Source organism: Rhyacophila brunnea, unplaced genomic scaffold (assembly GCF_057557595.1).
Source record: "Rhyacophila brunnea isolate RB1 unplaced genomic scaffold, BYU_Rbru_1.0 scaffold_3, whole genome shotgun sequence".
NCBI lineage: Eukaryota > Metazoa > Arthropoda > Insecta > Trichoptera > Rhyacophilidae > Rhyacophila > Rhyacophila brunnea.
This window is the reverse complement of record NW_028232965.1, coordinates 27,551,572-27,573,447: the sequence shown is the minus strand read 5'-3', so window position 1 is coordinate 27,573,447 and position 21,876 is coordinate 27,551,572. Positions and strand designations below refer to the sequence as shown.

The window sequence follows — 21,876 nt, the reverse complement described above, 5'->3', positions numbered from 1 at the left end:
CTTCCAATGACTCCTGGAGTCGCTGAAGGATTAGTCTTTCTAGCAGCTTTCCAGCTCCATCGAGCATGCAGGGTGGTCGGTACGAAGATGGGCCAAGTGACGTCCCATTGCCCTTTGGTATAAGAACTAGTTTTTGCCTCTTCCAGGGCGAAGCGAAAGTTTCTTCCCGCAGACATGTGTTAAAAACCACCAGCGCGATTCGTTTGATGACCGCGTTTGGAATGCAGTCTGGTCCTGGTGTCTTCGCGGTTTTTATGCGCTTGGCAGCTATAAGCAGTTCTGCTTTGGAGAATGGGCTGATCACCTCGTCCATCGCAGCACAGGAACTTTCTCTGGGCTGGTGCTGTGGAAAAAGGGTGCTTATTACCGACTCCAAATTGCCCGGGCCCTCGAGATAGGGATCTACGACTGCAGTCCAGAGCCTCTTTCTCACAATTTTGTAGGGCATGCTCCAGGGATCTTCATTGACCGAACTGCACAGCTCGGCCCAGCATCTTGCCTGGCTCTCTTTGATGGCTCTCCGTAGCGCCTTTTTGTGGTCTTGGTAATTCCGTTAAAGGTCGTCATTGCAAGGTCTCTGTTGAGCCCGGCTTCTGGAGGAAAGGCATTCGCGGCGGGGCTCAGCAATGTCTTCGTTCCACCAGTAGACTGGCCGTCGCTGGTTTTGGCTGCTACGTCTGGGCATTGAAGCGTCACAACTGTGTTGCAGAAGGTCGTTCAGAGGGCTGGTAATGTCCTCAGCACTATCATTATGTGATTTGCTTAGCACCGCACTCCTTCTTTCGGCAACGGCCTCATAAAGTGCCGTCAGGTTGAGCTTTCGAACCCCCCAACCGATGTTTGCGAGATTTGGTTGGGGTCTGGTGAAGCGCGCTTCCAGATCAAAACTGATATAGCGGTGATCGCTGTGGGAGTATGCGTCGAGGACTTGCCAATTTCTGATTCCCCCACGACTGATTCGTCCGCGAACGTGGCGTCAATGACCGAACCGCTACTGCCTCGGACGAAGATATGACGACTTCCAATGTTAGCCGCATGTAAATGCAAGTGAGACACCATCTCAGAAAGCAAGACTTCTCTTCTGTCTGTTGTCGATGAGCCCCATTCTGGAGCTTTTGCATTGAAGTCTCTGGCAAGGATTACAGGTAGGATTGATGTTTTCACGTCATCTTCGAGGCGTCTGAGGTCATTTGCGAAGGCGTGTATGGGAGAATTGGGAGAGAAATAGCAGCTGTAAAGTCTAAGCTTTTCGATATATATCCATGTTCAGCCGCCTCCGTTATCACAACCGACGCCTGTGATGCGTAAGTGGGTAGTCGGCGCGTAGATTGCAGACCTCGAACCTGAGCCTGAGTACCACCGGTTTGGGGCATTGCGATGCTGCTCAGAAATTATCACGAGGTCTGCTCGCCGCTTCTCGGCTATTTGCACCATCAGGTCCTGGGCAGCCTGGCAACCATTCAGGTTAATTTGGAGGACTCGGATCATTTTTTCTTTTTATTGTCCTCCAATGCGGCTCTGAGGGCTGTGCAGTTTCTGCTCCCTATCTGGTGATCGCAGCTCTTTTTGAGGTTGGCGCATGTCCTGCAATTGGGCTTGTTTGTGCAGGCTGCGGCTTTGTGGCCTTCCGTCCCGCAGCGATTGCACTCCTTGCTTCTGTCTTCAGGGCTTGTGCAATCCGCTGCGAGGTACCCAAATCCATGGCATTTGAAACACCTTGGGAGGTGAGCCCGAGGTCTTAGTCGGCAGTTCACCCAGCCGATCCGTATTCCCCCCCCCCCCTTGATAAAGTCTGCGGACGCATCTCTAGGCAGTCTGGCGACCACCAGCTGGGTGCCACTGAAGGCAAGCCTCAGAGAGATGACTTTTGCATCCTTTGCCATTCGGGGGGACGCAGCCGTCAAAGCATCCATCAACTCGATGCCATCAGTTGCTCCGTCGATATCACGAATTTTGACAATGACGCTGGGGCTAAACGTTCTCACCTGAGCTCCTTCTCCCAGCGCCTTAGTGATCGCGTTTGCGAGCTCTTCGATTTGGCTTGTGCCTCTTTTCATTTGCAGGAGCAAGTCTCCACTCCTGGTTTGTCGAATTCCTGCGACCTCGACATTCGGGAGACCAACGTTCTTCCTGATGCGCCTGAGAGTCTCCACGTAGGAGGCGTTGCCCTCAGCTTTGACTTCAATTGCGTCGTTTCTGGGTCCAGGAAGTTGTCTTGTCTTCTCTTTTCTTGACTTTTCTTTCCCTTTCTGGGAATTTTCTTCTTTTCCTTTCTTGTTTTTAGAGTCTTCTTTTTCTTTTTCTTTAGGGCCATTTGGTGATTTTTTCTTAGGTCTTGATTCTTTTTTCCCCTTCTTGGCCTTTTCTTCTTTGGCCGTTCTCTTGGAAGTGACCTTGCGCCACTTTTCCTCTTCTTTTGGTGATCCAGCTTCCGTGAGTGATTAAGTCTGGGTAGCCTTGGTTTCTAGCTTCGGCTCAGTCACAGCGACGTCTTGGCAGGTGCCCATGTCATGCTTGCGGTGGTCAGCCAATATCAATACCGCATTGGCGATCTCCGCTAGTCCCTCCTTTATCGGGGCCGTGGACGTTGGTTTTTTCCTTGATGTACGCCATCAAGGACGTGACCTTTGCCTCCAGCAACTCCACCGTCTCCCACATCTTCGTCGTATTTGTTTTTGTTTTATTAGTATCCATAGTTGATCCCACGAATAGCAAGGGAAGAGAAGTCCATCCGACCAGAGACCCGCATAGCCGGATAAGCCAGAATACTCAGGGTGGTTGGCAGGTACCTCTGAGGGATCGTTTGCAACCTGTTATTTTGCGTCTACAGGCCACTCATCCATCAGCACGATGCCTTCCACTATATCTTGGGTTAAAGACGTTGTCTGTTCCTAGTAAGCTGCCGGGGCAGCGGAAGCCCCCCTACCACGACAAGGTGACAGACGCAGGGGGGACCTGACCTAACCTAAACTAACCTAACATAACCTAACCTACCCCAACCTAATGTTACCTAATATAGGTAATCTTAGTTTGTGATAATGATGCATCAGAATGTATGATCTTTTCAAATTTTAAATTAACAATTATTGGATCGAAAAACCTATGCGCTGACAGAAAAAGGTAGGTATTTATTATAATTGTCTACATGGAAAAAACTGTTTTCGTAAACCATAAAAGCTTATGACGGCATCTGCATGTTGGCAAAGTAAGTCTACTCATAATGGATCAAATGTCTTAATTAATATGACAAGACAAAAATTAAGAAAGGGTCTGTTACAAAAAAATTGTGTTAAATTTTTCAAGACCATTTTTTTGTTCCAGTAGTTGACCATCCAAAAAATTGAAAGTTCCAGTAGTTGACCACTATATGTTTCAGTAGTTGACCATGTCTAATCAGGGGTTCCAGTAGTTGACCACTATATTTTTCAGTAGTTGACCATGTCTAATCAGGAGGCTTTATGGCAAATCTGTCATCAGAGTTGCCTCAGGGCTTCCTGTCAGACCACTCTAGCTCATAGCTACTTGAATCAACTCGGTAGCAATGGGCAGTTCAGTAACAAGTTACATAGGAGAGGATTTTGTTTGACATCAGCTTTGTTCGGGTAACAAAAGGTGCAAAATTAGTTACTTCAAACTATATTGATTTTAGCAACTAAGTACATACATAGTACATAGTAACGCATAGGCTCAGTACTTACCAAAATAAAACTTCACATAAAATCCTTAGATATTCCAAATAAAGTCCAATTCCGGAACTAAATAAACATTACGAGTTTTGCTTACTTGTGTCGGGTCATTTATATGGGATACTACCGGCGTCTTTCTTCCTTTTCTTCCTTAGTTCTTTCTTTCTTTGCCTCTCTGCAGCTCGTTCTTTTTCCAACCGTTACATTTCTTCGTTCTTTCTCTTTTTGTTTAGGAAATACTCCTGGCAAGGTTTACCGGAAACACTGGTGAGGGTTTTTTCCCTTTCTTGCTTTCTTCTTGAATTTTTCTTCCCCTTCACCGGGGAAGAAAAAATGTCTCTTGAATGGACTACGAATATTTGATGGACCAGCCACGGGTTCCCTGGTGATTGGAGATGAAGTATCATTACAAATCCTTATACCAGCCTTCGGTGCACTGGCGATTGGAGATGAATAACCATCACAAGTCGTTAGACCAGCCACAGGTGCCCTAGCGATTGGAGATAAAACATCATAATAATTCATAGTATTCCAGGTGGCCAAAGACATCATATCATCGGATTCCTCTTCTTGCAATGCCTCATCGATGAGTCTAGCCGGGTCAGGTGGAGTGATATTTTCCAACTCATTTTTTACTTTTCGTCACAGTGCGAACAGTGACTTGTCATCTTGATCAGGTTCGTTGTCTTTGCGGAATGATTGAAGATTTTCCTCATCAATGTTTATACTCAGGAACTCTCTCTAAATAACGCTTGGTTTCCTCTGATATAACCATTGAAGGCACACTTTACGATTCTCCTGGTACTGTTACAGCTTAAGGGCTCCATGGACAAAGTCCACATTTTCGGAAATTTCTTGAGGAATTCTTTTGTACTTGTAGAGGACTGTCGTTGGTGTGACAGCCCCACCGACACTCCTTGTTACTATGACGGTTATGCATTCTTTATCGTCGGCATTTACCTGCTGGTACACTGTCTCGATTCCTTTTTAGGGGCGGCAGGTTATATTAAAGTATGGTGAAGCAGGCAGGTTATATAAAAAAGTATGGTGAGGTAGGCTGATAAACAATTTGCGGCAAAACTAACGTTAACATTATTAATTATATGGGTACGTTATAATGATCAAAGTAAATCCTCCGTGATGCCCTGCATTTTTTTTATCGCGTCGCTATTTCTCGTAAGTTGTCGGCTATTAATTGTTGGCCTGCTTCATTCAGTTGCTATATATTTAGGGCTATAATTCAAGAAATTTTTGTTTTCCGAAGAAAAAATACACAAACCCGTTGCTGAAAAAATAAAAAATAAAAGTTTTAGACCTTAGGTCATCTACTGGACAAAACCACCCAAGACACTTATAATTAATAAATAATCATCGTTCCATACTTATGAATGTAAAAATTGTTCAAAACTAAGTGAAATAATTTTATTTAACTTATCTACTGATAAGTATGTAGGTGATTATCTGACCAGGGTGGTCAACTACTGAAAAAGTATTTAAAAAAGCTTGAGTAGTTGACCCCCCACAAACTTGCTTCCTTGTCCAAATTACAAATGATATCGATACTTCAATATTATGACTGCCCGTAATGCATTAACTTGATATTATGAAGTCAAAAACATTAAATTGCCATATGCTTACATCCACTGATATCCTTAACAATTTACTTAAGAAATTAAAAATAAAATGCTTACGGCGTGATGTGTTGTTTTCAAATAGCTGCTTTGACGCTCCTATGACATATGGTGATGTGTAAGTTCCTCAATCCGACCACAGATGGCTTCACTTGTCTCGACTTTACAATTTAGAGCAATCCCGTGTCTACGTTTCTTATTTTGGGCATTTTATTGAAAAAAGGTCAACTACTGGTACATTTACCTTAACGTCACTTTTTAAATAGGTACTTATAGTATTATTTGAATCTGAAAGTAGGTACCTAATACATACTTATGTGTTGCCAAAATATTGTTTAAAATCATTAAACCTAATTTTCTTAGTGTTTGTATTCTTCTATGATTAATTAGTTACAATAGTATATTGATACGTGGAGACTACTTTTTCCTTGGTGCAAATAGATCATTTGAGAGTTGTTGTTGATTTGTGAATATCATCCATTTCCGATGTGTCGAACATCTTTTTAAATGTTGTCGGCGCTTTGTGAAAACAGTCTATTCAATTGTGTGAATATATATTCCCGCCGATTAAATGCTATTTGAATTGCAGATTTATGTTGTACTCTGAAAGTCATTTGACATGATTGCATTGGAATAAAACACCATGATTCAAATCAACGTTGAATACAATAAATCATCATGAATTAGAGCATTTCGATGGACAATAAATTACAATCACCGTAGCTAAACTAAATAACTAGGTAAACAGTTTTGACAAGTTTTCTTATAATGTTTATACGGTATGTTGGTGTTTGGGATTTGTTGTGATTACTAATCTAAATATTCTAAAGAATTGTTGCCCAAAAATATAGTAGGTTTGTAAAACTAACGCAAGATGTTTTTATTGCATTGTATTCCTGCTTATGTACGGTTTTTGTAATTTTACGTGACTGTTAGTTCAGCTTAATAACCGTAATGATTCACCATCCATTCATAATAAATTAGAGTTTCAGTGTTTATTTTGGGAAATAACATTTAATAATTTCTATAAAGTGAATCAAAAATTGTTTTGAACATACGGAATGCTGACAGTATTTAACAGAATGATGCCAACAGTTACAGTTTTAACTGTTTAAGTTTCAGGTCAGGCTTCATTCGTCCACTCCAACACAATTTTGCGACTTTTTTCTCCATTTTTTTTTACTAGGTATTATGTTTCGTTATTAGGCATAAAGCCCACCAAAGCAGCGCTCGGTGCGCTCACTACTGAGTAGGCCCCTTCCCACCCGCGTATTACCCTTCACCTATGTAATAAGGGGCCCAAGAATCACAAAATAATTATTATTATCAGCGTCTCTCATAACAAAGCAATAAAAATATTATATTATTCGCTATTGACTCTGAAGTCCCTTGAGATGTTGATCGTATTTTTTGCCTTGTGTTCTTCTGTGATAGCCGCTTTTTACCCCCTTTTCTTCTCGATTACTTATCTCTCTGGTTTCTCATCTTGTTTTACCGGCTGGCAGGACTGACGCTTCTATCGTAGCGTGCTTTGTCTTTGGTTCTTCATTGTTTGATTGGTTTTCCCTTTGTTCAGAAGCGAAAAAGCATGAATTGCAATGAAAATTGCAAGCACATGAAGCATGGATAGGTTAGTAAACTTCACAAAATATTAAGATCGCTTAATTGCCATACCGATGTGCTTACATAATATTACGCATTGGTGGTAATTTTTGTGTTCAATGTGATTAATTACTCGAATGCAGTTATAAAAAATGATTTTACATAAGCTTTAAATGATTTTTCAACTGAATAATACTGTCGAAGTCTATTATTTGCTGTTCGTGACGGATTGTCTTTTTATATGTTTTGTAAATTGGCAAAATATGTAAGTAAATGTAATCGCAGTAGTCTGAAGTTCTCTGCAAATGAACCTGCAATATGGAGTTACCTGTAGCTAACTTAAGGGGATTACATCAAAAGTTGCCAGTGGTTTTTATGTGCTTCAATTTCATACATTTATGCTCCATCTCTATAGAAAAAGTTTTATCAACATGATTGCGACATTATTTTTCGATCGATGCATTGCCAAAAGATGGCAGTGATCGATGGCACCATTCATCTACTTGAGTCGGAAATGCACCAGTACATATTATTGTGGTTTGTTTGGGCTCCATCTCAAAAAGGCTTTTTTCAAAATCTTTGATAAATACCTAATCACGTAATTTTGCATTCGTTCCATATTGTACTGGTAGTACCTATAAATATATTAAAATACCCAATCTTACCGAAAAAATGTTATTGTAGATAATATACAAAGACATTGCATGGTGCCTAATCTTTTTGATAATATACGATAGTTGGGTAATATAAATTTTTTGGTAGGTACGACAAGCCGAAAACTGATATGTAGTAGATAGCGGGTTCGATTTTGTTAGAATAATCTACCTATGCATTGTATTTATAAACAGTACCTATCAAATATTATTCTGTACGGTCATGCAGTATGTAACATAAGTTTATTTTTATTTTTATTGAAGCAATGTTGCTGTTTTTCGTATATGTACAACTATTACTAAGTATATTATCACATGAATAATAATAAATTATTTAATAATATATAAAGACGCCTGTTTCCGCCATGGCTGAACGATGGCTGAACGGATGAATTATGGCAATACCAATTTCGACGACAGAAAAGAAAATCCTGTATTGATTAAAGTTTCTGCATTGCGGATTCAGTTTTTTTGAAGGGTGTCAATTTATAGGAACTGACATTTCTGAAAAGGAGTATCACTGTTTGGAATAAACATGTCAGCAGTAAGTGCCATCCGTTATTTTATAACAATCATCCTAGTATAGCTAAAAAGACAATAAGCTTCATGACGGCAGTGAAATCTTGCATTTTACGACATTGCTTCATATAACTATGATATCACTGATTTCGTTGTTTTTTTTTTCTTTTTGAAAGACCAATATAAACAAGACCATACTTGTTAGATTCCCTATAGTTATCTTTTGATTTAATCATTTCGTTCATATGTGTCAATACTTAATTTTAATGTTTTTTTTAATATTTCAGAAGATGCGCGTTGGACGCTGTCCATCTGACGAGCTGGCCATCACCAACTGTGCACTTTTGCACCCCGATGACTTAGACAACGAAGTCAAGTTAGTATTGCATTTAAAATTATGGAATTATTTAATTTGCATTTGCCATAAACATCTCTATCTAATCCGTAGGTAGGTTATCATAATGAAAGAATACTAGAGAAATAGTTAGACCGAGTGGGAGTCGAACTTAAATCTTTCACTGTCAAGGTCACTGCTCTTAACTATTAAGCCAGAGGTTCCCTACTATCGACATCCATTAAACGTTGTGGGATTTTTTGCATTTGTCGCCAATGACATTGATATTAACATTATATCTGTACCGTTAAATTGTAACGCTAGTGTGGGGTAGTTCTATCAAGCGAGGACAAAAAAATGTGCCCTCTTAGCGAGTGCAAGTATCTCATTGATAGAAATAATGGGTCTTGTTACTGGTTCTCCGCCGTCGCTCGCTGTCATCTGTCAGTGAGCGCAGTGTTGCCAACCGAACTGTACATTTTGGTTCGCGTACTATTAAAAAAGTAACATTTTCATCCGCGTACTATTAAAAAAGTATAGTACTTACGTCAAAAATACCACAATTTTGAAAAATGGAATTAATTGAATTCTCTGGTTGTGTGAATATTCCCCATTGCTTATTTCATTGCGTTTAAAAGTTGTCTATATTGTTGATGTTTAAAGTTCCGGAAAATGTTCATACTTCAATCACAGCAAATCGTAATAACGTGAAGCGAGGGATGTAGTAAGTATTATCTATATAATATAAATGATAGAAGATCTCAGTGTGCGATATTAGCCCATGGACGTAGTCTTGCGTTGTATACTCTAAAAAACGTGACAGTTAATGACAGCGGCCGTTGTTAGCATTTTTCGATCGTAAGAGGTGTTTTATTAAAGCAGGGATCGGAATTTCTCGAATTCTCTGTTATGTTTATGTGACAAACAGAAAACTTACATTTTCAACACGTCCTATAATTTTTGCCGAAATACTTTAATGTCTTGGACCGCGTACTATAATTCGAAGACAAAAAGATAGCTGAATTCCAAAATGGTGACTGACAGATAAAGACGACGAAGAACCAGTAAAAAGCACCGAAATAATTACCTTTCATTTAACTTAGTAAGTATTTTTTTTAAATGACGTTAACAGGAAAATTTATTTCAATTTAAATTATATTTTTATTTACCTTTAAAGTAGGTATATTGGTTTAAGAATATTAGTAACCACCATAACACCATTAATGTTTATCTACATGAAATTTTCATGTTTATATGGTTTTTTATTACAGTACACAAAATTTAAGTAGGTAGGTATAACTGAAGAGTTTCAAAAAGTGGTATGTGGCAAGTATTCTATAATATAATGCATTGTGAAAAAATTATAATTTGAATAGTGTGCCATGATGCGAAAACGATTGGGAATCACTGTTAAGCTATTAATCTGTATTTGATTCATTCGAAATATATAGAAAATGATTATGCTATCTTTTGAAACTGAGGTTAAGGTAGGAACCCCTACCTAAATGACACCTATTAAGATCTAGAGGGATAAATTACAAAAGAGATGTGTAAATCGGTAAGCTATGACATAGGTACCATCATAAGTTGCCATCCCTTACTACCTGCAGCCTCAAATTTTATTACCTCAGGCATTTAATTATTTCTGTATGGCTCTCCAATGGATACATATTACACACATACAAACAAATTCATTAAAATTCTGATATACACAAACATTCTAAGAAATATAGCATATTATATCAAATTTTATAATATCCTCTGAATATACTCTTAACTTTTGCAATTTGTCCTCAATTTACTACCGCATAGTGACAGATGTGTGTTCGATCTCACTCAGTCCATCTATTTTTTAGGATTCATTCTAATATGTACGTTTGAGGATTTGAATTATGATATATTTCCTTAAATACTATTTTTTCAATACGATAAACTAAATTTCGAAATATCAATAGATTGGGTCTGAATGTTGAAAAAATGAAAACAGTAATCATTATGTTCATATGCGCCTACGTCTTGATGACGCATGCGATAAAAAACTGTTTGAATTTGTGTAAACAGACGATGCAGTGTGAAGGTGAACGCTTCATGCTGTGAGCATCAAGTACCGTTTGTTCAACATGCGTGTGCTACCTGTGCTCCTGTATGGTTATGAGGTTTAAGAATAGGTGTCTCCGACAGATCTTAGAAGTACATTGATACGACTGACATTACACACACTCGTACATTCGTAACGAGATACATTAGCCAAACGGTGATATACGATGACGTAGTCACAATGAGGCGCTTCATTTGGGGACTTAGGGAAGTGACACAACATTGTACTTGCCCTATGCTGGAATGTCTGAGTGCAGTAGCATATTGTAATAATGTTAAAACTACAACTCTTATGTTTTTTCATGTCTCCGAGTAAATTTGTTTTTATTCAAGGTTTTGAAGAGAGATTTTGGAACAAACAAAAATTTTATGAAAAGCTGTTGCAATGCCTAAATCTGATTATACAATAATTTCAGACATGTGGAAGTTTCTACCGGACCTTCGCAGCATTTTATTTTTACGGTACGATTTCATAAGACGGTCGAGAGAGGAGCTGTCGGCTTCTCTGCACCTCAGAGGAAATGGGCCACCCTTTCTATTGGACAGGTATAGACATTATTACGCTTAAATCTAACAATAAAATTCTTCCATCTGGAATGTCTTGTGTAAAATTATTATTAACCACATAAGTACAGTAAAAACGAAACAATAATGCGGTCGGTCGATAGGGAGCCGTGATAAATGCCTGGCAGCCGATGACCGCGTATTCGTACGTATACGTACATATGCAATTGTCGAACCGCAGCATTGTTTCGTTATTACTGTAGGTACCTTTTATTTTTACCACGTTTTTATTAGCTCGTATTCTTGTTTGTCCGGTACAGATTTTTTCTTGTGTGTCCAGTATAAATTTTTTCTTGTTTGTCCAAGATTTGTATTGGACGATTGAAGATTTTTAACTAACTTCCCGACTAGCTAGACATTTGAAACTTTTAGAATATATTATCAGAACACAACGACAATCATTCTTTTAATACTTTTAGCCATTTTTAAGCAGAATTGAATTCATTTTCAGTTAATTCTGTTTTGTATGGAACGTTATTGTTGGTTGCTAAGGGGGTCCTAGCAACTAAATTATTAATATATACGTGCGTTACTATGGAAATCAATATAAAATGTCAAAATGACATTTCAGTATTCTATATTTCTTCAGTATTTCTATCAAGTACAATAAAAAGTTTTTATTAAAACATAGAATTTTCAAGTTTATGAATCAACAGAATGACAATGCACAATCACTGGCGTGCCTAGGACTTTCATCGAGGTAAAAAAATACCAAAATGCCTCCTCAAAAAATTTTACTTGCATGTTATTGAGATTATTTTCTACATTTTCCAACTTTTGACTTTGAATTCAAAACTGTCAAATTGATATGTATGTTTAAATCGGAGCTGAAAATAGAACCGAAATCCGAATTTTGAAAACACCGAACCAAGAACCTCTTCAAAGTGTGGGATTCTGGAGGATTTTTTCTTTTAAATCTCATGATGTTTTGGTTTTGGTAGGTAGGTAGGTAAGTATTAAAGTGATTTTTTAAAGAACAAAAACCAAGGTTTTGATTTGATTGACGAACCCCATTTGATTATTCCACCGGAATCGAATCGCTCGTGTTATATCTTGACTATGGTTTTCGATTTCAAAGTATTTAAGTACTGAAAATCGAGAGGAGGGGATGTAGTTCTCCAAGCCGCCGCCTATCACCGTAAAGATTTCGCACTATAATCTCAAATTAGTGTAGGTACGTACATAAATGGTATCAGTTAAAAATATTTTTTTTTCTAAAATGTATTTTATTTGCCGTGTTAAATATTTTATTGATATTGTAGGTGAATATCTTTATTGCAATGATATTTTCATCACGGTGAAATGTTAAGACCATAATAATTAATCAAAATATGTTAATTATATTTTTAGAATATTGACGTTAAACCCTTTACGGCCCATCAAGCAGATTGCTTGTGTTCCATTGTACTTGAGGCAGATTTTATGTCAAAGAAAACGTAAGTTCCATAAATTATATATATTGTCGTATAATTAGCACATTTTTTAGAATCATGTACATAACAATAAATTTTATTAAATATGATAACCTCTTATCATTAATTTTAGTTTGAATCTTTTATTACCTTCTTTTTTGCAGTACATCAACAGAACAGTTTGACTCCGACCAAATGGCTCGTGATTTTCTTGCTCAGTTTACTGGCCAAATCTTCACAGTCGGGCAGCAGTTGGCATTTAGCTTCCAAGACAAGAAAATGCTTTCAGTTGTGGTGAAGTCTTTAGAAGGTATTTATATCTGTGTCAAATAGTTGTAAACCATTTTAACTGTTTCAATCAGATGATATTAAAATATGTAGGTATTATCCATTATGCGCAAATAAATAATACTTATATCATGCAATCATTTTTCAGCGGTCGATTTGGTAGCCATGAAAAATGAAACAAGTACTTCCCCCCCAAAGCGAGTGAGGTTGGGGCGTTGTCTTGCAGATGCGCTTGTGCAATTTGATAAAGCCGAGAACTCATCATTAAATTTAACTGGAAAAGCCAAAGGGTAAATTTATTTTATTATAACGCCTTATTGTACAATACATATACATTCGCAAGTTATTCTAAACAAACTGCATACTCTACTATGACTTAATATTAGATATATTTGTTTGTACGTGATGATTGCAAAATTCTCAGAGTCCAATGCGTAAGGTATCGGCTTCACATCAAATGCCACAATACATTTAGGTAAATTTATCAAAACCCGGGTGTTTCTGTGATTTTTTCACTGCATTGCTATTGTTGCTCTACTACTACACTATGTCACTGCACCTGTTGTAGTTCTAAAAAAGTCTCAATTAACTTCATCAAATAATTTCTTATCCAATCATCTATAGCTAAACCGATTAAGTTGGTTGTTTAACAATAATTATTAGTTGTATGACTATTTTGACAAAATATTTATGCTCAAAATAATTGTAATGTAAATACCATTTATAATAGCAAATTGTGTAGATTATTATTATCAGATTTCAGAAAACTTATGATATGACATTGTGTTACTAACTCCTATATAGGATTAAAAAACATTGATTATTGCAGAGTTCAACCGAGGCAGTCGATTATCAATCCGGATTGGGACTTTGGAAAGATGGGAATTGGTGGCTTGGATAAAGAGTTCAATGCTATCTTCAGGCGAGCATTCGCTTCAAGGGTATTCCCGCCAGAAGTTGTGGAACAACTGGGTATGTTTTGACAAAATATTCCACAAAACCTAAAACACACAATATAATCTATGTACACAAATGATTGCGAGATAATAATAAATAAGATAGAAATGTGAAAATTAGTCATCATGGACCGATGATTTAAAGCCTGATGTGATTTATTATTTATGACAGTCAGGCCATAAACCACAAGAAAGTGGAATCAGTATGATAAATTAATAATACAATGCACAGCTTACACAATAAAAAGAATAAAATACAAAGTGTGCCGAGTGTCCTAAAATATTACCAATATTAAATGCGCGTTTCATTTACATGATAAACTTTAATGCACATTATGATACAGACGTGACTGTAGAAAATGATACAATCTTTAGGACGTGTTTAAGTTTATCCCATATTTCTCCACACTCAAGATTTAAAACTTGTTACAGCCTCACCCAGAAGGCAACCCACTTCCCATTATTTTAGTGTCTATCTGTGGATTTGTGTATACATGAAATTTGTTTTTCACAGGTTGCAAGCACGTGAAGGGTATTCTCTTGTTCGGCCCACCGGGTACTGGTAAAACTTTGATGGCACGACAGATTGGATGCATGCTCAACGCTCGTGAACCCAAAATTGTCAACGGACCTCAGATCTTGGACAAGTACGTGGGAGAAAGTGAAGCCAACATTAGGAGACTGTTTGCTGATGCCGAAGAGGAAGAAAAAAGGGTAATTATCCATTTTTCGACAAATAAAATCATCTCTTTCAAATAAACTATCAGTTAATACATATTATCCTATATAACATTGCTAGGCGATGACTATTTGTTTCCTTTTTACAGTGTGGTCCAAACAGCGGTCTGCATATCATAATATTTGACGAGATTGATGCCATTTGCAAAGCAAGAGGATCAGTTGGCGGGGCGACAGGAGTCCATGATACTGTTGTCAACCAACTTCTCGCTAAAATAGATGGTTAGTTTCAGTACCCTTACATATTGTTATGATTTACATATTACGATGTAACACTTGTCTCTTATTTAGAATTGATTCATTATCTAACAATCCAAACGGGCTAGCAAACTTTTCGGACGAAGGGGCAAAATTCAGGAATTCAAAATGAGCGGCGGGCCGCAAGTAAAATACCATTTTTATATGTATGTTACGCCGAATGTGCGAAATTGAATATTACATGAAATGGGCAAAATTTTGCCTAAATCATGAAAAATGCAAGCCCGTTGCCTTATTCATGAATTAGACAAAATATCTGAAGAGTGCGTGAATTCGGCAGTAATTTTTCTGCCTAGTTCATGTATTGGACAAATTAGATAGTAGCGCTACGGTGGTATTTTTTGCAACTAAACTAAATGTCTCAAATGCTCATGCATTGGTCAAAATGTACATATATTATCTATGGTCAAAATAGATGATCGCGCTCCGGTGGTGTTTTTTGCAACTAATCAAAATAAACAAATGTGTCAAATGTCATTGATTATAATATAAAAATATACCAATCAATAACTACAATGACGTTCATATCCATTTACTATGCGCAAAAAAAAATCTAGAACTATAATATGATAACGGAAGAATTTTATTGAAAAGTATTTTCGCGATTTGATTCGTGCAATCATTCAATCGACCATTGCACGTTTGATACCCAATATCAAACGTGCAATGGTCGATTGAATGTTTGTGATAGTTTGTTGACACTTGATAGCTAACCTCAAAATGGACATTTAGTTGAATAATTTAATTCAGAATTACAAAACCTAACCTGATAATAATATTATATTATGTCCAATTATTACTAATAAAACCATCCGTATTAAATTTACTTTTTCTTCTGTCGACAGTTCAAGAATTCCATACCCTGGCGAATTCATGTACTCAGCAGAAAATTTACCTAATTCATGAATAAGGCAACAGGCTTGACTATTACATGAATTGTCATATATACACGGATATTTTTCTATCTCTTGAACGAAAGAAATATTTAACCGTTTATCTGCCATTTTTGTTTATTTGATGTCTCAGTTTGATGTGTTATGTGTGGAAAGACCACTGACGTCAAGCTAGTACAACAAATGTCCGAAACATGCTAGAAGAGTGGATCCTCTACATGTTGCATCTGTTGTTCTGTCACATTCGACCAATCTGCGAAGCTCCATTTGACAACGTTATGTGGATTAACGATGACGTTACATCGACAATTTCGACATGCAGCGCATGAGCTACGAATTTTGTAGTTTAGAAAGGCGTTAAAAGATAATAACGTGAATCTTTTTCAAAAAAATACGCTGCGGGCCGCGGTTTGCCCATGCCTGGGCTAGCTTTTACTTTTACAATTTTGTGGAGATTATTTTTACTTATTTGTTTTTATCTCTTACCACATAAATTAATGATATTTTGATTTATTGGAAATCTTCTCTATATTACAGGTGTCGAGCAATTGAACAATATTCTTGTCATTGGAATGACGAACAGGAAAGATATGATCGATGATGCTCTCATGAGGCCTGGCAGGTTAGAAGTGCAGATGGAAATCGGGCTACCAAATGAGGAAGGCCGATTGCAAATTCTTGACATTCACACGAAAAGGATGAGAGAGCATAAAAAAATTAATGAAGATGTTGATAATAAGGTTTGTTAATTCATACATAATACCTAATTTTTTTTTTGAAATATCGAATAATAGAGATGTCCAAAAATTAAGAGTGGCTGCGTTAGTAAAAATTAACAAGGCATGGAAAGGTGCATGTTGGCGTGGAAAAACCATAAAAGAAAATGACAGATAAGGAGGCGGACAGGTGTATGTAATGTTATAGACGTCTCGGCTAGCAGATAACCTGGGAGCTGAAGGACCAGGAAGAGTCAAGAGAGCTAGGGGAGTCTTTCATCCGGCAGTTGATCTACTCCGACTGACAATGTTATTTCTCGAAAGTCTATAATAAATAGTTTAGTAATATTTTTTTTACAATGAATGGAAAAAAATGTTTAAGAATACAAATGTTTATTATGTCCTCTGTTAGGAATTGGCCAGTAAGACCAAGAACTTCTCTGGGGCAGAGTTGGAAGGTTTAGTCCGCGCTGCACAGTCAACCGCTATGAATCGCCTCATCAAAGCCGCAAGCAAAGTGGAACTCGACCCGCAGGCCATGGAGAAACTGTATGTCAACCGTGAAGACTTTATGCACGCCCTTGAATTTGATATTAAACCTGTAAGTTGAGAGGTTGACACTTCAATTTACTTATATACTGAAAAATTTTGTGAAATAAAACAATAGCTAAATTTGCTCACAAATCTTTTAGGCATTCGGTACTGCGGCAGAGGCTCTGGAACATTTTCTGTCACGAGGCATCATCAACTGGGGCACTCCTGTTTCAAACATATTCGAAGATGGTACTCTGTATATACAGCAAGCGCGGGCTACGGAATCCAGCGGTAAATTTTGAACTCTCATTCAAATATCAGCATACAAAAATTTGTCCATTTAATGTTCCAATTTTTGATTCAATAATGATTGTTTGCCTGATGTCAAATACCATGATACAATGATGGTCTGTTAAAAAATATTCTAAAAACACAATGTAGAAATTATTGTTGGAATTGGCACATTCATCATCGCCAGTAAAGCATGTTTACAGAAATTATTATGTAATTCCAACAAGTGCACAATGTTCATTGATTTTCTTCAGGATTGGTTTCTGTCCTATTGGAGGGGCCGCCCAACTCTGGAAAAACTGCTCTTGCGGCGCAGCTGGCAAAGATGTCAGATTTCCCATTTGTCAAAGTTTGTTCACCGGAAGACATGGTCGGATTCACTGAAAATGCTAAATGTCTCCAGATACGAAAGGTAAGTCGTCATAAATTCTATGGTAAGTACTAGAGGTTGGAAAACTGGTCGATTTTGAAGACTAAGTATACTTACTACCAGTATAAAAAAAATACTTAGTATCGAAACTTGTTCCAAAATACTTACTAGTATTTGAAATATCGGCTTTAATAGAATCGCTAAAAATACACTGAGCTCGGCTTTTCGAAATGTCCTATTTATTATAAAATTTTAAACACATTTTAAATTTATGAGTTGTTTTTATGTTAGGTTATAATATTCTTGTTAACATAAAATGAATATACAAAGATTTTTTTAAATTTTAAACATGTTTTGAGCTGTCATAACAAGCCTGTGCCTTCTCACCACATTCCCGAGGGAATGTGCTGCCAATATTACATGAAATTTATGACCTTTTGTTCATATATAAGATTATGTCATTTGAGTGCATAGACTAATAAATTAAAATATACTTGTATTCAAGTGCAATCTCGCTCGCGCGCATTTAATGTCAGTAGTATTGAAAGTCTACCAACTAGCGGGCGACTCGCGATGATATCATCGCATGCATTCACAAATTTTTTGGAACAAGTTTATTGGGCCACACATACTGAGTATGGGTAGTTGCATCCGAGACTTGAGTACACAAACTGTTGACAGTATTTCTAACTCACCTCTAGTAAGTACTTGATTCAGGTAAATTATCAGTGATTGTTATTCTTAGTAAAACATTGGTTTCAAATTAAATGACATTCTTATTAAAAATTTCTCGATAAAAATGATAAAACTTTAATTTTCTTGATCCACTCTGTTAAAAACACCCAATGTACATATAAATTAAGTTTCCAGAAATTATATTATGCACTATTATTGACGTTCTAGGTGTTTGATGATGCTTATCGTTCAACATTGTCTTGCATTTTGGTGGACAACATTGAAAGGCTGTTGGATTACGGTCCCATTGGACCTCGCTACAGCAATTTGACTCTTCAAGCTCTTCTAGTTTTGCTCAAAAAGCAACCTCCGAAGGGTCGGAAGTTGTTGGTCCTCTGCACAAGTAGTAGAAGGTAATTTTTTATATCAATCGATTGTCGAATCAGTAAACATTCAATAACAAAATTTAAACCGTGTACTCACCTATACAAAAGAAAATTATGTTAAAAATTTTAGCATTATATAATATAATACTTTGCAGTGATATGTATTACAATTTGTTAATGTAATATTTTATTGTTTGTATGAAATAATAATATGTATGTATTAAGTCTATCTTAAAATCATGAGTATAATATTAATATTATAATATACAGTATAACCTCGGTAAAATTTGATTTTCAATTAGCGAAAATCGCTACAAATCGAATTTTCTGAGAAAAAAAAATCATCAGTTTGTATGGGGACGATGTAGTATTGAAAAATAGTGTTATGTGGTATTTACCAGTGAAAAAAGTTATTTAATGGTGAACTAATTCGAAATACATTTTGTAATTACATAATCACCAATCACTGAGTAATCAGACATCCAGTTGGTTAGATACCTACCAAGAATAAAAATACTCATACGTCACAAATAATCTAGTCATACAAATTCACAATAAAATACTGGTTGGTGTATGTATTTCAAATAAAATAATTTAATATTCCATAAACAATAATAAAATTGTCATGTGAACTTAAAGTCAATTTTATTATTAGTGAACTACATAGTTCTGTCCAACAATTTGCCACTCAATTGGCCATGTTAATCTAAACTTAGTATCTTTAAAATCATCTTCGAATGTGTTAATCGTGCCCATTTTTTGATAATAAAATGCCTAATTCTTGTCAAATTTGGGATCATAGAGATTATAAATATAATTTTTTATCGTAAATATTTCACTTTATAATGTTAAGGCTATACCTCAGTTGAGGCATGGTCTAAAAAGATCGCGGATTGCGGGTGCAAATGATGCATGCCGACCGAAATATAATTTGTCTTATAAATCCAACATGCGTCCATTTAATGTTCTGTTTATTGTTAGTAACAATAATAATATATTCATTGACATGTTTTCTTTTTAAAGTAAATGAGTAACGTTTTTAGTCATCTTTACACAATTTAAGAATTAATACCCCCGTCGCCATCACGAAACAAATTGACGTATTCACACCTCGATGCCAGCGAGTCCAAAATTTCGTCGCGCCTATAGTTGAAAATTATTTGCCGTTTCACGGAAGTATCGCCTTAACATTAGTTTTATAAATGCGTTTAAAAAGTAATAAATCTAAAAAATCGTAACACCACTGCACATGGATGTACTGAAATATGACTATATTCTGAAACATTAGATTGAGAGGTTTAAAAGAGTACTATTTTATGTAATAAAAATACTTTATGCAGTCATCAAATGTTTAAAATAAATTTAAAGGATAAAAAGGCTTCAAAATTGGCTTATGCTCTGAAAATACCATATAAACTCCATTTTGATGTATGTGGCGCATGTGGGGCGTTAATGTTTTACAGAGTATTTACTCTTTATAACATGAAATAAAACAATGGATTCTGAGTTTATTATGTAACGGTACATTAGGAGTTTATGGGTATTTCCACAACTAAAACTTTGGGTTTTGCCTCCACCAGTAAATTTGCAGGTTTTTGCCTACTTAATTGCAGTCATTAAATTTATTTCTTTCCAAAAAAAATTATTTTGACTTGTATAGATAAAAATAGCCTTTGGGACGTAATTCCATTTTGAATTAATTAATATTTTGGTTTATAAGGAATTTTTTTATGAAAGATGTTTCTTGGGGGTTAAAATTGACGAAAAATTCGAAATACGATTCAGCGAGTTTCAAATTATTGAGGTTCTACTGTATTGTAATGTAATGTTTACTTTTCCAGACAGGTTTTGGAAGAGATGGAAATGGTATCAGCATTTACTGCTGTTCTCCACGTGCCTAATCTATCTCAACCGGAGCATTTGTTGGCCGTATTAGAAGAATCGGATGTTTTCTCAAAAACGGATCTCAAAAATATTCAACGAAAAATCCAAGGCAGCAAGTCAGTAATTTAGTTATCCACATTACTTCAAACGATTTACATTACTTTGAACAATACATAATCGCTTGCTTTTATTTACAGAGTGTTCATCGGAATCAAGAAACTGCTGGCGCTTATAGACATGGCCCGTCAGACAGAGGAGGAGTACCGAGTGATCAAGTTCCTCAGCAAGCTGGAGGAAGAAGGTGGACTGGATGCTGGCACTACTATTCAATAAGGGGCGCTTATCCCATAGCATTTAGTCATACAAGACACCTTGAGACCGCATTTTACTACATTACCCATCTCGTGTAGTCAGAATTCTTTAGACATTGATGATGAAACCGCTTTATTTGCTGATAGTGCTGAAGTAGAATTACAAAATAATTTCCTTCTCTTAGAAAAATCTACCCATAATTTGTCATTTCTATCAAGCAAACAAGATGTCGTACATCAGAACTATAAAATCAACAGTGATGGGAAATGCGAATTAACTTCATTTGCAAATGGCGTAACGTTGGATGATTACGGTGATTCATCATTTTTTTCAGTGAGGTGCAATTTGGAAGTTTTGGCTAATGATTTTAATATGTGTGAACAGCAAACATCAGTGGAAGAAAAATATAATTTTGATGAATCGGAAGGCAACGATCCGACATCGCTGACGGATATAGTAAAAGCTGATAATTCTATTGAAAATTCCGAGACAGATGATTGCGACAGTTCCACCAGTAATGATCTGATACCGTTTGAAACATTTATTGATATGGGAGAATTCTAATATTTAAATCAATTCAATCTCATTTGTCATACTTTTGTTTAATTATTAACTTCTTTGAGGAGTATCAATCTCAGTAGTAATGAAAGCATTTATTGATGTGCGAGTATTCTCGCATATCCTATATGTATAAATTATTGAATAATATTGAAAGGTTCGGAAGAAGTAAAATATGTATTACCAATTTATCATATTGGTAAAAGAAACCATTGATGTCAGTTATATTTACATAGTTACATTAACGATATGTACTATCTTTACTGATTTATGTTAATCATCGACGATGTTTACAAATAATTCAATCTTTAGAAACTTTTAACTTTAAGGGTTGTAAACCATATTTTATTTTGGTGGACAGATGGTAACAATGATATTCAATAATACAACGATGGCCCCTATGTAAACTACTGCATCTGTGGGTCTATTCTATACTTATCAAACACTAAAGTAATAAATAGTATCAAACTTAGGGTAGGTTTGTATCAAAATATTAGCACTTATTGTAACAATTACACA

The 21,876-nt window shown here is 36.3% G+C and overlaps 1 protein-coding gene across 1 annotated transcript; it reads left to right on the top strand.

Moving 5' to 3' along the window:
* Positions 1-7,972: 7,972 nt before the first annotated feature.
* Positions 7,973-20,983, top strand: LOC147068137 (vesicle-fusing ATPase 1-like). The gene is made up of 16 exons (XM_085951990.1): positions 7,973-8,116; positions 8,379-8,467; positions 10,939-11,068; positions 12,437-12,522; positions 12,663-12,808; positions 12,935-13,076; positions 13,616-13,758; positions 14,257-14,456; positions 14,570-14,702; positions 16,169-16,371; positions 16,760-16,948; positions 17,040-17,172; positions 17,427-17,584; positions 18,446-18,630; positions 20,445-20,603; positions 20,685-20,983. The coding sequence occupies exons 1-16, from the start codon at positions 8,108-8,110 to the stop codon at positions 20,818-20,820; spliced, it is 2,241 nt and encodes a 746-aa protein (XP_085808116.1). The 5' UTR covers positions 7,973-8,107; the 3' UTR covers positions 20,821-20,983.
* The last annotated feature ends 893 nt before the right edge of the window (positions 20,984-21,876 follow it).